General features: G+C 43.0%; 1 protein-coding gene across 2 annotated transcripts in view; it reads right to left on the bottom strand.

Annotated features, from left to right (window-relative positions):
- Window positions 1-5,216: 5,216 nt before the first annotated feature.
- The window catches only part of FRS2 (fibroblast growth factor receptor substrate 2), a 61,166-nt gene continuing 51,387 nt past the window's right edge, over window positions 5,217-14,995 (bottom strand). For both annotated transcript variants that reach the window (XM_075856936.1, XM_075856937.1), the window contains 2 exons: window positions 7,884-8,044; window positions 5,217-7,577 (listed from right to left, as the gene is read on the bottom strand). In XM_075856936.1, the coding sequence (XP_075713051.1) occupies window positions 6,609-7,577; window positions 7,884-8,044 (1,130 nt within the window). In that variant the 3' untranslated portion in view covers window positions 5,217-6,608. The remainder of the gene's footprint in view (window positions 7,578-7,883; window positions 8,045-14,995) is intronic.

The raw sequence follows: 14,995 nt of genomic DNA, 5'->3' as shown, positions 1-14,995 counted from the left end.
AATAAAAATTTATAGCGACACATTCCCTTTAAGTACATTACCTGCCTGACTGCACTATGCCAACTGTAAAGTTTGGTAAAGGAGGGATAATGCTATGGGGCTGGCTTAGGTCCCATAGTTCCAGTGAAGGGAAATCTTAATGCTTCAGCATACCAAAAGATTTTGGACAAATTGTAGGATTCCAACTGTGTGGGAACAGTTTGGGAAAGGTCTTGTCTGTTCCAGCATGACTGTTCTCTAGTGCACAAAGCAAGGTACATATAGGCATAGTCGGCTGAGCTGTGTGGGTGAGAACTTGACTGGCAAACACAGAGCCAATCTTAACTCCATTGAACACCTTTGGAGTGAACTAGAATGGAGATTGCGAGCCAGGCCATGTGATCCAACATCAGTGTCTGACTTCACAAATTCTCTTCTGGCTGAATAGGCAATAATTCCCACAGACACACTCCAAAAACTTGGAGACAGCCTTTCCAGAAGAGTGGAAGCTGTTTTAGCTGAAAATGGGGAAGCAACTCCATATTAATGCTTATGAATTTAGACTAGGATGTCATAAAAGATCCTGTAGGTGCAACGTGTAGTGGTCACAATACTTTTGTCCATATAGTGTATGTATAGAATGCGTTCAAATAGGCATCTATTCCGTGCATGTGTGCAAATAGGCATCTATTCCGTGCGTGTTCACATATTTGTTGCAGAATTTGTAGGTTTTTTTTGTTTGTTTTTAACTAAAGCCAGAAGTGGATCCAATGCCAGGCAGCTGCTGCAAAAGTAAATAGGATTTTAGGGTGTATAAAAAGGAGATAACCTGTGATTCAAATGTTTTGGTCTCCAAACTGCAAAAAGGATATAGGAGAACTGGAAAGGGGTTCAAAGGCGGGCAACTAGATTATTGAATGGGATGGGAGGTATCTCTAAGGCCCGGTTCCTAAGTAGCGTAAACGCTGCAGAATTTCCGCATTGGAATTCTGTGCGTAAATTCCGCAGCATTTACAGTAGCAGCAAAGTGTATGAGATTTAGAAAATCTTAAAGAGGCTCTGTCACCACATTAGAATTGCCCTATCTCCTACATAATGTGATCGGCGCTGTAATGTAGATGACAGGTTTTTATTTTGAAAACGATCATTTTTAAGGAATTTGAGCAATTTTAGATTTATGCTAATTACTTTCTTAATGCCCAACTGGGCGTTTTTTAACTTTTGACCAAGTTGGCGTGGTAAAGAGAAATACCGTATATGTCGGCGTATAAGACGACTGGGCGTATAAGACGACCCCCAACTTTTACCCTTAAAATATAGAATTTAAGATATACTCACCATTTCGTGCAGGAGCGCTTCACTATGGCCATCGGCGGCAGGACCCAGGACTCTGTCTCTTTGAACTCGCGCATGCGCAGATAGGCTGCTTCATCGCGCGAGATCTGAGGCAGGGAATGAGAGGAAAGGGCGGGCCAGAGCATCTTACAGAGATGTTCCCTGGCGGCTAATACCGGCTTCCCTCAGATCCGTGGCGGATTCCGTGCATCCCGGGAGCCTGTGTACCGAACTGCAGGCTCACAAGGTAACACACAACCTGTGTGTAGACGATATGTAGACTAGGGATGTCACGATACCAGAATTTGGACTTCGATACCGATACTTCGTTTAGTATTGCAATTTCGATACCAATTTCGATACTTTTGCCAACAGTAATAAAAAAAAAATTCTTCCGTTTTCTGATGTGAGGCGCAACGTGTGATGAATTTTGAACGCGCCTCACATTAATAGTAATTGATCCCATCATGTTTCTCAGTCATATTGGGTTAATGTGCGAGGTACATGATGGGGTTAATTACTATTAATGTGAGGAACATGGAGGGTAAATTCATCGCACCTCATGCCTCACATTAATAAGTGAATGAAAGCCATGTTTATTTAATTTTTTTTATTTTAATGTTTATTGTAAAAAAGGTGAAGGTGTATTTTTTTTAAAATTTAACAATACTTTGTTTTTACTTTATTTTTAAACTTTAATGTACTGACATATATCAGATATGTGCCAGTACATTAACCTGTGGATGGATAATACACAGGCAGTTGTTAGGACATACTTGGGTATGTCCTAACAACATGAAATATGGTAAGACAGCCCTGGGGTCCGTCAATAGACCCTGGGCTGTCTGCCCATATATGGTATGGCCCTCGATCGCGTCACAGGAATTCCCTGTGACGCGATCCAGGGGCATCCCCCCTTCTCACTTTCCCCTGAATGCTGCAGTCAGCTGTGATCGCAGCATTCAGGGGAATAACGGCGGAGATGAGAGGTTTCTCTGATCTCCGCCGTTATAGCGCGGGGCTGCGGCTGTGTAATACAGCCATTGCCCCGCTCCTGACAGGAAGTGCGCGCGCGGTCAGCATGAGGTGATGCGGCCGGCGCTGCACTAATGAGCGGCAGTTCAGGCACTGAAGACAGAACATGGGGGTGTTTTGTAGCGCGCCCGCCATGTTCTGTCTCCAGTGCCGCCGCTCATTAGTGCAGCGCTGGCCGCATTGCATCATCCTGACCTCGCGAACTTATCATGACTCAGGAGCGGGGCTGTGGCTGAATTACACAGCCGCGCTCCCATACATTCATGTGTATTATACTGAGCTGTGCGGCTGCAACGTGCATCCCTAATGTAGACAATATCCGGCATATAAGACGACCCCACACTTTTGACATTTTTTTAAGGGTGTAAAAAGTCGTCTTGTACGCCGATATATACGGTAGATCACGCTGACCAATCAGCGTCATACACTTCTCTCCATTCATGTCCATTTGTACTCAGCAAAGCATGATCTAGCGAGATCATGCTGTGCTGTCACATACACCCACATTAACTTTACTGAAGTGTCTTGACAGTGAATAGACATAACCTCCAGCCAGGATGCGATGTCTATTCACACTCCCGAGACTTCGGTAAAATTTGTGTAGGACTTAATCGCTGCACAGCGTGATCTCGTGAGATCACGCTACTGCTGTCATTCATAGCGTGATCTCGCTGTGCAGCGATTAAGTCCCACACAAACTTTACCGAAGTGTCGGGATTGTGAATAGACATCGCGTCCTGGCTGGAGGTGGTGTCTATTCACTGTCAAGACACTTCGCTAAAGTTAATGTGGGTGTATGTGACAGCACAGTATGATCTCGCTAGATCGCGCTGTGCTGAGTACAAATGTACATGAAAGGAGATAAGTGTATGATGCTGATTGGTCAGCGTGATACACTTCTCTTTACAACGTCCACTTGGTCAAAAGTTAAAAAACGCCCAGTTGGGCAAGAAAGTAATTAGCATAAATCTAAAATTGCTCATAACTTCCTCAAAAATGATCGTTTTTCAAAATAAAAACCACTGTTATCTACATTACAGCGCCGATCACATTATGTAGGAGATAGGACACTTATAATCTGGTGACAGAGCCTCCTTAAGGCCACGCAGCGGAAAAACCCCACAGCGTAAACGTTAATAAATTGACCTGCAATGCGGAATTTAATTAATGTCAATTTAAGCTGCGTCTTTGGTGCTTTTCTGTTGCGGGTTTTCCCCATTGAATTCAATGGGGATGCAAAACCCGCAACAGAAAGCTAAGTGTTGCGTCTTCTGCGGCGGAATCGCAACTAAGGGAAAAAATAAAATAAAAAAATACTTGTCCAGAACGCTCTCCTCCTTCCTGCAGTCCGGCATCCTGGGATGACGTTTCATTGCATGTGACCGCTGCAGCCAATCACCGGCTGCAGCATCACATGGCCTGCAACATCATCTTAGGAGGCCGAACTATACTCAGACGACAGGGAGGGAGTAAATATTAAACTTTTTTACTCCCAGCGGAAATGGGAATGTACTGCGGGTCCCAGGTCGGATACACTGCGTGATTTTTACGCACCCGACCAGTGGGAATCCAGCCTCGCAATAAAAGGCTAGAGAAATTGGGCTTGTTTAGCTTGGAAAAAAAGATGCCTTAGGGGTGATCTTATTAACATGTATAAATATGTGGGGTCAATACAAAGAACTAGCTCATAATGTGTTATTTCCAAGCACTCTACAAAGGAGCAGGGAACATTCATTGCTTGTGGAAGAAAGACGTTTCAGACATCTATATAGGAAGGGGTTCTTTACGGTTAGACTAGTCAAACTACGGAATGCTCTACCCCAAGAGGTAGTGATGGCAGATACTATGTCAGCATTTAAAAAAAAAAAAAGTCTAGATTATTTACTGCCAAAGGGCATTGAGGATTATATCTAGTCAAGCAATGAATGATGTGTAATTTAATGAGAAAGGTTGAGCTTGACGGACCTGTGTCTTAACTATGTAAGGAGAAAGAAGAAGAAGAAGTAGTATGAGGCCAAGTTCACACTACCATACTGTTCCGTTTAGGTCTCTTCTGTCAGAGGAAGAGATGAAGTCCAAAACAGAAAATATCGCTTCCATTTGAATTACCATTGATTTCAATGCTAATTCTTTTGTTTCAGATTCATTCCGTTTGCCTCCTCTCTCTAGGTTTCAGGTTTGTTTGTTTTTTCACGGAAGCAAAAGTGCGGCAGGCTGCACTTTTGCTTCCGTAAAAAAAACAGAAACCTATCGAATGGCGGCAAACGGAATGCATCTGAAACAAAAGAGTTACCATTGAAATCAATGGTAATTCAAACGGAAGCAATGTTTTCCGTTTGGACTTTCGTTCTCAACAGAACGGTAGTGTAGCCTAAGTTTTTCCTTTGTATTTCTTTATCCTTTTGAAACCACTGGTTTTGGCTCAAAAATATGCACCAAATATGCAAAGTGTATGTACATAAGTCATCTAAGCATACCTATATGCAGTGACTGTAATATATATATATATATATATATATATATATATATATATATATATATATATATATATATATATATATATGCCTGTATGTCATGGTGGCATTGTTTGAGCACCGTATATTTGCGTTATTGATGTACATTATGTTGCCACTTTGTGCACACACTTACATACCCATGGCAGTGGAACCTCCGCTCCTCCAAGACAAAAAAAGTCTCCTTACGCCCTGAACACGTGAAAATGTTAATACTTGTGTTAATTAAGGTCTCAAGACACCCAGTATAAAAAGTGTTACCAGTAAAGGTGTAAATCAAATAGAATTAATAATTTCTATAAAACTTAAACATATCTATTTTTTTCTAATAAATAAGGACAAGCAAACTGTGTAATCAGTAATTTATTGCCATGCTACAAAATGATGTTGGCACCAATGAAATGACAATTGTCAATATCAAAAAATATATATTTTTATGAACATCTGATAAGCAATATCAGGACAGTAACTGGTGCACCCCAAAATTTTAATTAAACACTAGTAATTCAGGATGGAGCACAGTTTTACTTGACTTTACAATGTTTTCTGCATAGTATCACTTTTCTTGAACCCTTTAGTGCAAAAAAAGAGAACAGCAGCACGTGGCTCTGCACTGTGCTATGTTAGGGATGGCCAACCTCCAGCGATCAGATGGCTTAGTGTCATGGGACAGGCACTGTAACACAGGCTGGCCAATACCATTCTACACACATTTGAGCATTAGAAGGGTCACAGTTCAATACAGTCTCATGGAATGTTTAGTGCAGATATAAATCGAAGGTATCATTTAAAAAAAAAATAATTGTCTTAAGTTTGGCAATGCACATCTACATAACTTCTTTAAAAATAAAAACGGAAACAATTCCAAATTGTCTATACTACCTTTATACAAAGTTACTATTTATATACTTTTAAGTATGAAAAATTTACTTTATAATGCAAATTAGGAACATATAATAATAATCTTACAATATCATACAATGTGATAAAAAGGGGAAATGGTTTTTGGCCTTTATACAAATGTATATATGTCTGCATTAAATAAATGCAACCCTGACATATTGTAACTTAAAATACCAAAACCCCAGGCACAGAACTATCTTCCATTTACAACTGAAAACCTGCAGTGGAAAGTAAATTGCAGGCAGCCGCTCTGGAAAAATAGCCTGAATAGTGCTTAATGTGCAAAATGTAACATGCTATTGTGGGTGTAGCATGTTGTAAGGCTGTAACCCAGCACACTTTAACACAGTCAAAACAGTCGTACCAATGTCGCCAATTCAAAATACTGGTGCGACGAAATTTGGCAAATTTCTGGAATCATAAAAAGTTAGTAGAAAAATACATACTCGTATATAACTTCACACTCATTCGTACTGTAAATGACATCCCAAAAATAAAATTCCTCTGTAGCTTAAAATGGCAACAGCCTAGATGCAAAACGTCAGCAAATGTTTAGTAAGTCAATAAAAGTAAAACTGGCATGTCACTGCAAACCAATAAAATAGGTATAAAAATGTAATACAGCTATTAAACTATACAGTACCTACTACTACTACTGTAGAGTGAACATTATTTTAGGAGTACCTGCTCTACATAAGTTCCCTTTAGACAAAAGCGCATGGCAAAAAAGAAATCTATGAAAACGTGTTAGTGTTTACGATGTAATAAGAATTATTTTTTTTTTGCATTTTTTTGTTTTGTTTTTAAAGAGAAATATGCAAAAAGGTGCAAATGGCTTGAGTCTCACATGGGTAGATCAGTACTGTTGTGCCTCGTCTTTCTAGAAGTACCATCGTCACGTGGCAGTGCTTTCTGCAGGTTGGACATAGCAGCAGTCCTTTCAATGTCTATTACAGCATACAGCTCCGTACGTCTGGTAGGAGTTTGAGGGAGTGGAGTGGTTGGGGTCTTAGGTGTCTGAGGGTTGTCAGAGTCACTACCACCTTCTAAATCAACCTGTATATAATTAAGCTGCCTGTGTTCTAAACTGGGGCGTCTTACTTCAAAATTAAAAACGGTTGGTGTGCAGTCCCGACGCCTAGAGAACTCAACTTTGTGAGCACTTAGTGGAACAGTCACATTCTCGGTGTTCACATAGTTATGCATTGGGTCTAAGTTATTGTGAAAACCATTAAGAGATGGTGTCTTTGGTCCTAAAGGGTCATCTTCCTCCTTGCTGGGCTTTCGGGCTTCCCATACAGGTGGGAGTGATGGTAAATTTTCATAGTTTATTAATGCAGTCCTCCTCTGAGCAGAGTTGTTGATGTTTTGCACATCTGTGGAGATCGGTGGTGGAACACGTCCTCTTCTTGCCCCAGAAGGAGGAATTGACAAACCATTAACATTTTCATATACCATTTTATTTCCAGAGGGTGTATCTCGGCGTTCATCACTGTCATAACCAGTGTCCCACTCTGTACTATTTGGACAGCTACAGCCAACACCTTTTCCACTGCTTTGCTGGTCCTCAAATTTCTCATGTTTCTTTTTTTCCATTAATTGTCTCTGAACAGGAGTTGGTCCTAAAACAAACTTCACACCTTCTTGTTCTATGATAACATGGGGCTCTCGATCAGGAATGGAAACAGGATCTGCTTGGACTTCGCTTTCCTCAGCATTTGAAAGAATTTGCTCAAGTGGCGCTGGTGCGCTGGGTCTTGGATCCTCTTGTACGCCCTCTTGTACGCCAGTTGTGTTCACATACGTGTGCACCTTAAAGAAAACCAGAAGCTATAAGAAGCTTTTCATCACATAATACATATTACATTGAAGTGTCGATTTTAGGGCATCCCTATCTGCCCCTGTGGATTTTCACCAATTTAATGGGTTAAAGCTGCAGCTAAATGTGCATGTTAATACATGGAGATTTTCTCCCCCAGTGCAAAACTGACCCTAAGGAACATTTTTACTGTGATATGCAAGTCAGGAGTGGTTCTTGGTCATATACGAATGGTTTCTACTGCAATCAATAATTGTTCTAGAAATATCCCATTATGGGCAAGTTGTGAATTCACTTACATGGTCTTCAGGAACAAGCAGAGGATGGGTAGACTCCTCTCCTACAGAAGGAAGTCGTGTACTGCCCACTGATGGATGTCTACTAGAAGGATGAGACGCATCACCAAAGGATGGGTAACGTGGGTATCCATTGGGTAAATTTGAACCACTAAAGCCAGGGGCTAAAAAAGGAAACAATGTTTTTTAGAAGATCAATCCCAATACTTGCATGTCTTACAATGATGGCTAAGGTCCAAAAAAAAAACCCCCAAAGAATTTGATAAAAGGTGCAACAAAAACAGTTAAAGCAAACCTGTCAGGTGATTTCTGCAGCCCTATCTGAAGGCAGCCTATAATTAACCCCTTGGTTATCCCATGAATCATTTTCATACCAATAGTTCGGAAATGCGGTTTTGTTTTTAAATATATTCGTTATTCGTAACATCTTGAATTAGTATACATACAAATACTTAAGAGCCATTAGTCATTTGACAATTGTTTGAGCCAATACGATCAGATCTCATTTAATTCCCGCTCTCCTCTTCCCTTATCAATCGCAAAGGAGTAAATAAACATGCATTCTATGCCAAATATTTGTGAAGAGATATATTTTTCCCCGGGGGTTAGATTGTATAACTCTGTCCAATCCCATGTTATCTTTTACCAGCGCCATCCACTCTTCCACTGTTGTCAGATTTTTTAGAAATTGCCTTCTGGCCTGGAATAAAGTTCTCATCACTTCCACCTCTATAATACTACTACCATCAAGTATACATGTCTTTGTATCACACGATAATGTAATTTCATATTTATATTCCAAAACCCAATGCATCTCTCCCTTGTATCTATTTAGGTCAGGCATCATCAGACCAGGGGCGTAACTAGGAAAGACTGGGCCCCATAGCAAACTTTTGACTGGGGCCCCCCCTCTGCTGGGTATCACACACCCCCCCGCCCCTTGTAGATAGTGCCTCCCTATAGATTCCACCACACAGCACCCTCTATAGATCGCACCATACACAGCCCCCTGTAGATAACGCCATACACAGCCCCCTGTAGATAACGCCATACACAGCCCCCTGTAGACAACGCCATACACAGCCCTTGTAGATAACGCCATACAGCCCCCTCTGTAGGTAACGCCATACAGCCCCCTCTGTAGGTAACGCCATACAGACCCCCTCTGTAGGTAACGCCATACAGACCCCCTCTGTAGGTAACGCCATACAGACCCCCTCTGTAGGTAACGCCATACAGACCCCCTCTGTAGATAACGCCATACAGACCCCCTCTGTAGATAACGCCATACAGACCCCCTCTGTAGATAACGCCATACAGACCCCCTCTGTAGATAACGCCATACAGACCCCCTCTGTAGATAACGCCATATAGCCCCCCCCCCCCAAAAAAAACGGCCTATAGTGTGTCCTTCAAAAGACATGTATCCCCTCTCCACAGGATAGGGGATACATGTGTGATCGCTGGCAGCGATAAGGAGAACGGGGGACCGAAAGTCCCCGGAAGTTCTCCATGACGAACCTCGGACTTCCGGCGTCTGCGCAGCTCAATAAAAATGAAAGGAGCGCTGGTCACGCATGCGCACAAGCACGACCGGTGCACAAGTCATTTCCATGGAGCTGCCGACACAGACCCCGGAAGTCCGAGGTTTGTCATGGAGAACTTAGGGGGGACTTTCGGTCCCCCGTTCTCCTCATCGCTGGGCGTCCCAGTGATCCCACACGTATCCCCTATCCTGTGGATAGGGGATGCATGTCTTTTGTAGGAACAACCCCTTCAGTGGCTTCGCGCTGTAGCAGCCATAGCGGCTGCTAGCGGAGCCTGCGGCCACGGGATGGGGCCGTGCCGGCGGGTGGCACGGGTCCCCTCATGCTGCAGGCCCCGTAGAAGTCGCTACGGCTGCTATAGCGGTAGTTACGCCACTGCGTATAGGTTTGTACGGCGTAAAACTACAGCTCCCAGCATGGCCGGAACAATGGTAAGGATATGAGGGGAGATGCGGTTTCACAAAAAAAAAATCATACCACCATCATCTCGCTGCAGATCATACAGTGACTACAGTACTGATTAGAGGCAGAACATTTACATTAAGTGACTCACCGGTGACGTCTCAGATTCTAGTTCTTTTCTTCTCCCTCCGGTGCAGACATATATGATGGATTTCTCCCGGCCATGACCCATTTCTGCAGTTTTCCGTTTAGATGTCTTCAGCTTCTCACTTTTAAAACATTTCTGCACCTATAAACAAAGTTAAAATTCTCAACACATCTAAATATAACTGTCTCTCACACACACACACACACACACACACACACACACACACACACACACACACACACACACACCCCCCCCCCCGTGGCAAGGCGATAGTGCTAACCACTGAGCCACCGTGCTGCCTTACATATAGCTTCCCCTATAGTTAGTGCTCCACGTATAGCCCACCTCTGTATATAGTGTCCCACATATAGCCCACCCCTGTAGACTGTGCACTACATATAGACCCCCCTGTAGATAGTGGCCCACATCCCCACATACAGACCTCCCCTGTAGCTAGTGCCCCACATATAGACCCCCCTGTATATAGTGCCCCACATATAGACCCCCCTGTATATAATGGCCCACATATAGACCCCCCCTGTATATAATGGCCCACATATAGAGCCCCCCCTGTATATAATGGCCCACATATAGAGCCCCCTGTATATAGTGGCCCACACCCCCACATATAGACCCCCCTGTAGCTACTGCCCCACATATAGACCCCCCTGTATATAATGGCCCACATATAGAGCCCCCTGTAGCTACTGCCCCACATATAGACCCCCCTGTATATAATGGCCCACATATAGAGCCCCCTGTAGCTACTGCCCCACATATAGACCCCCCCTGTATATAATGGCCCACATATAGAGCCCCCTGTATATAGTGGCCCACACCCCCACATATAGACCCCCCTGTAGCTACTGCCCCACATAGACCCCCCTATATGTAATTGCCCACATAAAGATGACCCCCCCCCCTGTAGATAGACCCCCCCACTATAGATAATGCCATTCACATTTGTATGAGGGAAAAAAAAATATAAACTTGACATACTCACATGATCCCGTTCCCACGCTGTTCACTGGCGATGCAGACATGCTCTCTTCTGAGCATGTCTGCAGGAGCTGAACGAGCGTCCTCCAATGACGCTGATTGGCGGGGCAGAATGACTTGCCCCGCCTATCAGCACCTTCCAAGCATGGAAGCGGCGCGATGATGTCATCGCGCCGCTAGCCAATCAGTGTCTTTGTAAGGCACTGGATGGTCAGTCACGGAACATGCCCGGCCATTCAGTGCTAATACATGTATTTGGCTGCCGCTAGAACTGGGGCCCCCTCCGGTGCTAGCGACACCTACAGGCATGAGACGGCCTGTGTAAGGCTCGGCGGCGCGGGCCCCACAGTAGCGGCGCTACCGCTGTAGCAGTAATGGCTGCTAGCGGCGCCACCGGGCATTTGGGTGGGCGTGTCGGCTGGGGCACGGGCCCCCTCAAGCCCCGGGCCCCGTAGCAGCCGCTACGGCTGCTACTGCGGTAGTTACGCCACTGCATCAGACCATATAACCCATGTCCGCTTATCAATGCCACATCTCTGGCATTTAGGTGGTCTGGGTATATTGTAGCAAACCTTTTTAGTGTAATATAGTCTAACGTACAGAACAATGGTGGTTTTTTTTTGTTTTTTGTTTTTTTAACATTGAGGGATATTGTATGGATTTACTGAAAGGTAACGTCCCATTCTTCTTGCTCCATCTCTCATACCTTTTACTTGCATATACTGAAATTTTACAGTGTTCAGGAGAGCATATTCTCTTAATTTACTCCCAATTTCTCATACCCGTATTATCCCAGACTTGACTTATTTTTGCGATCCCAAATTCACTTCAAGTCAAACTCTTAAATATATTTCCTTATATCTTATTATTCCGTAAGGTTGTATTCTCAAAAAAAACCTACATTTTTAGCGTTTTTCTCAATGTGTCCCACATTTTCTGGTACAATCCCACCAGTGAATACTTCTTTAGTAACATCTCTGCAATAACCAGATTCGACCATATGAAACAATGTAGATCATTAATACCAAACAGAAATGTTTCCCTTTTAATACACATTTATATTCCATTCCACCAAGTGTACTGACACCCAAAAATATATTTACCAATTAGGATGTGAAATCCCATATTCCTCCTGTGAGGACTGTAGATACTTTTGAGCTAATCTTGACATTTACCCTTCCAAAGAATATCTCCCATTATATCCTCTAATGTACAAAAAGTCTTTTCACCTACCCACACTGGGCTATTCGGAAATAAATATAAAAAAAAAGAAATATAAATATATATATATATATATATATATATATATATATATATATTTTTAAAAAAAAGTTTGCGGGAGGAATAACATTTTTATTACATTATTTGTACCACATAGGGATAAAGGCAACGACTTCCAACGCCATAGTTTATTTTTTTATTATAACAACTAAAGGCTTGACATTGAGAAGATACAAATTTTCCACTAACTTTTCTACATTTATACCCAGATATCTGTGGAAGGAATCCAATCTTCACCATCTGGAACACATCCACCAATCTCTATGTATTACCAGATCATTCAGCTACAACAAGACATCATCCCCATAGAATTACATATTTTCCACCCACGATTCATGGGTCAAGTCCGTAAATACCTTCACTTTCCCTTATTACTGCCAGTGGCTCAATCACCAATGCAAACAGCAATGGAGATTGTGGGCAGCTCGGTCTTGCTCCATTTCTTTTTTTTTTTTTAATCAAAACTCTCAGATTCTTCTATTGGCGTTAGCCCTTGGTCTAGTGTACAGTAACTGGGTCCATCCATTAAAATTCTCTTCCAATTGAAATTTCCTTAAGATATTCCATAAATAATCCCATTTCACTGAATCGAACACCTTAATGGCATCTAGTGAGAGGATTCCCCCTCCAGATTCCAGGTCCCTAAATAGTTTGTTGGTAAACAACCTCCTTATATTTGTCAAGTTTCTCCCTGGGATGTACCCTGTTTGGTCCATATGGACCAGCCTCCTGACTACCTTGGCCAGCCCATTAGCCAATACTTTCACCAGTATTTTAATAACTGAGTTTATCAGCGAGATCGGTCTATATGAACCTGGCTGGCTTCAGAAACATAATAATCACTGCCTCTTCCATAGATGTGGAAGCTGCCCATTAGGCCTTATTCACGCGAACGTGTTTAAAATCCGTCATACGCGCGTGAAAATCACGCGCGTCGCACGGACCTATGTTAGTCAATGGGGCCGTTCAGACAGCCCGTGATTTTCACGCAGCATATGTCCGTTGCGTAAAACTCACGACATGTCCGGTACTTGGGCGTTTTTCACGCATCACGCACCCATTGAAGTCAATGGGTGCGTGAAAATCGCGCACGGCACACGGGAGCACTTCCGTGTGTCGTGCGTGATTCGTGCAACGGTAGATAAAGAAATGAAGGAAAAAATAAAAGCACTTCCTTAATTTGTTTTTCTAAACATCAAAACCGCGTGTCATAAGTATGGCATATGCGTGAAAATCACGCAGCCACGCACCATTCGCTGATGATACACGGAACTGCAACACGCACAAAAACCCTGCGTTTTTTGCACGTGCAAAAAGCATACGTTCGTGTGAATAAGGCCTTAACAAAAAAATCCTCCAGCACCTTCAGGAGATTTGGCAGTAATATTACACTAAACGTTTAAAGAGGCTCTGTCACCACATTATAAGTGGCCTATCTCCTACATAATCTGATCGGTGCTGTAATGTAGGGAACAGTGTTTTTTATTTTGAAAAACGATAATTTTTTAGCAAGTTATGAGCAATTTTATATTTGTGCTAATTAGTTTCTTAATGCCCAACTGGGCGTTTTTTTTACTTTTGACCAAGTGGGCGTTGTAAAGAGGAGTGTATGACGCTGACCAATCAGCATCTAGCGAGATCACGCTGCTCTGTCACATACACCCACATTAACTTTACTGAAGTGTCTTGAGAGTGAATAGACCTCAACTCCAGCCAGGACATGATGTCTATTTACACTCCTGACACTTCTGTAAAGTTTGTGCGAGACTTAATCACAGCACTGCGCGATCTCGCGAGATCACGCTGTGCTGTCATTCACAGCATGATCTCGCTGTGCTGTGATTAACTCCCACACAAACTTTACAGAAGTGTCGGGAGTGTGAATCGACATCGCATCCTGGCTGGAGGGGATGTCCATTCATAATTTAAAAGTAGTATCTTGCAAAAACCTCAATTATTTTGTTATTTTCTCAAATATTTTGCTCCATGTTAAAAATAGCCCTCATATAGTTAGAATCCCTTTGAGCATTAACCAAGTGAGACAGCAAATGGGCAGATTTATCTTCTTGAAAGATCTTTAGTTTAGAGTAGAATAACGTTTGATTGTCCTGTTCCAACTCCCAGTCTCTCAAATTCTTGTTCCTTGGGATTTCTACTGCTCCATACATCCAACCACCCTATATCTAAAATCAGTTTTGAAAATAGGATAGCAAGTGTATCACCAGGTTTACCTCCTTGTGTTCTCCTATCCTTTAGGCTATGTTCACACGGAGTATTTTGCCGAGTTTTTTGAGGCGGAAACCGCGTCGCAAAACTCGGCAAAAACGGCCCGAGAACGCCTCCCATTGATTTCAATGGGAGGCGTCGGCGTCTTTTTCCCACGAGCAGTAAAACTGCCTCGCGGGAAAAAGAAGCGACATGCCCTATCTTCGGGCGCTTCCGCCTCTGACCTCGCATTGACTTCAATGGGAGGCAGAGAAAGCGTATTTCGCGCTGTTTTATGCCCGCGGCGCTCAATGGCCGCGGGCGAAAAACGGCGCGAAAATTGCCGCGAAAATCGGCGTGCAGGGAGAGGAAAATCTGCCTCAAAGTTCCAAACGGAATTTTGAGGCAGATATTCCTCCCCCAAAATACTCCGTGTGAACATAGCCTTATTTGGCACAACACTGTATTGAAATCCACAACCAAGTGGAAGATATATAGTAGCCGATGTGCATCTCTGGAAGTATAAAAAAACA

The sequence above is a fragment of the Rhinoderma darwinii genome, chromosome 3, assembly GCF_050947455.1.
Source record: "Rhinoderma darwinii isolate aRhiDar2 chromosome 3, aRhiDar2.hap1, whole genome shotgun sequence".
NCBI classification, from domain to species: domain Eukaryota; kingdom Metazoa; phylum Chordata; class Amphibia; order Anura; family Rhinodermatidae; genus Rhinoderma; species Rhinoderma darwinii.
This window is presented reverse-complemented; position numbering and strand designations above follow the sequence as displayed.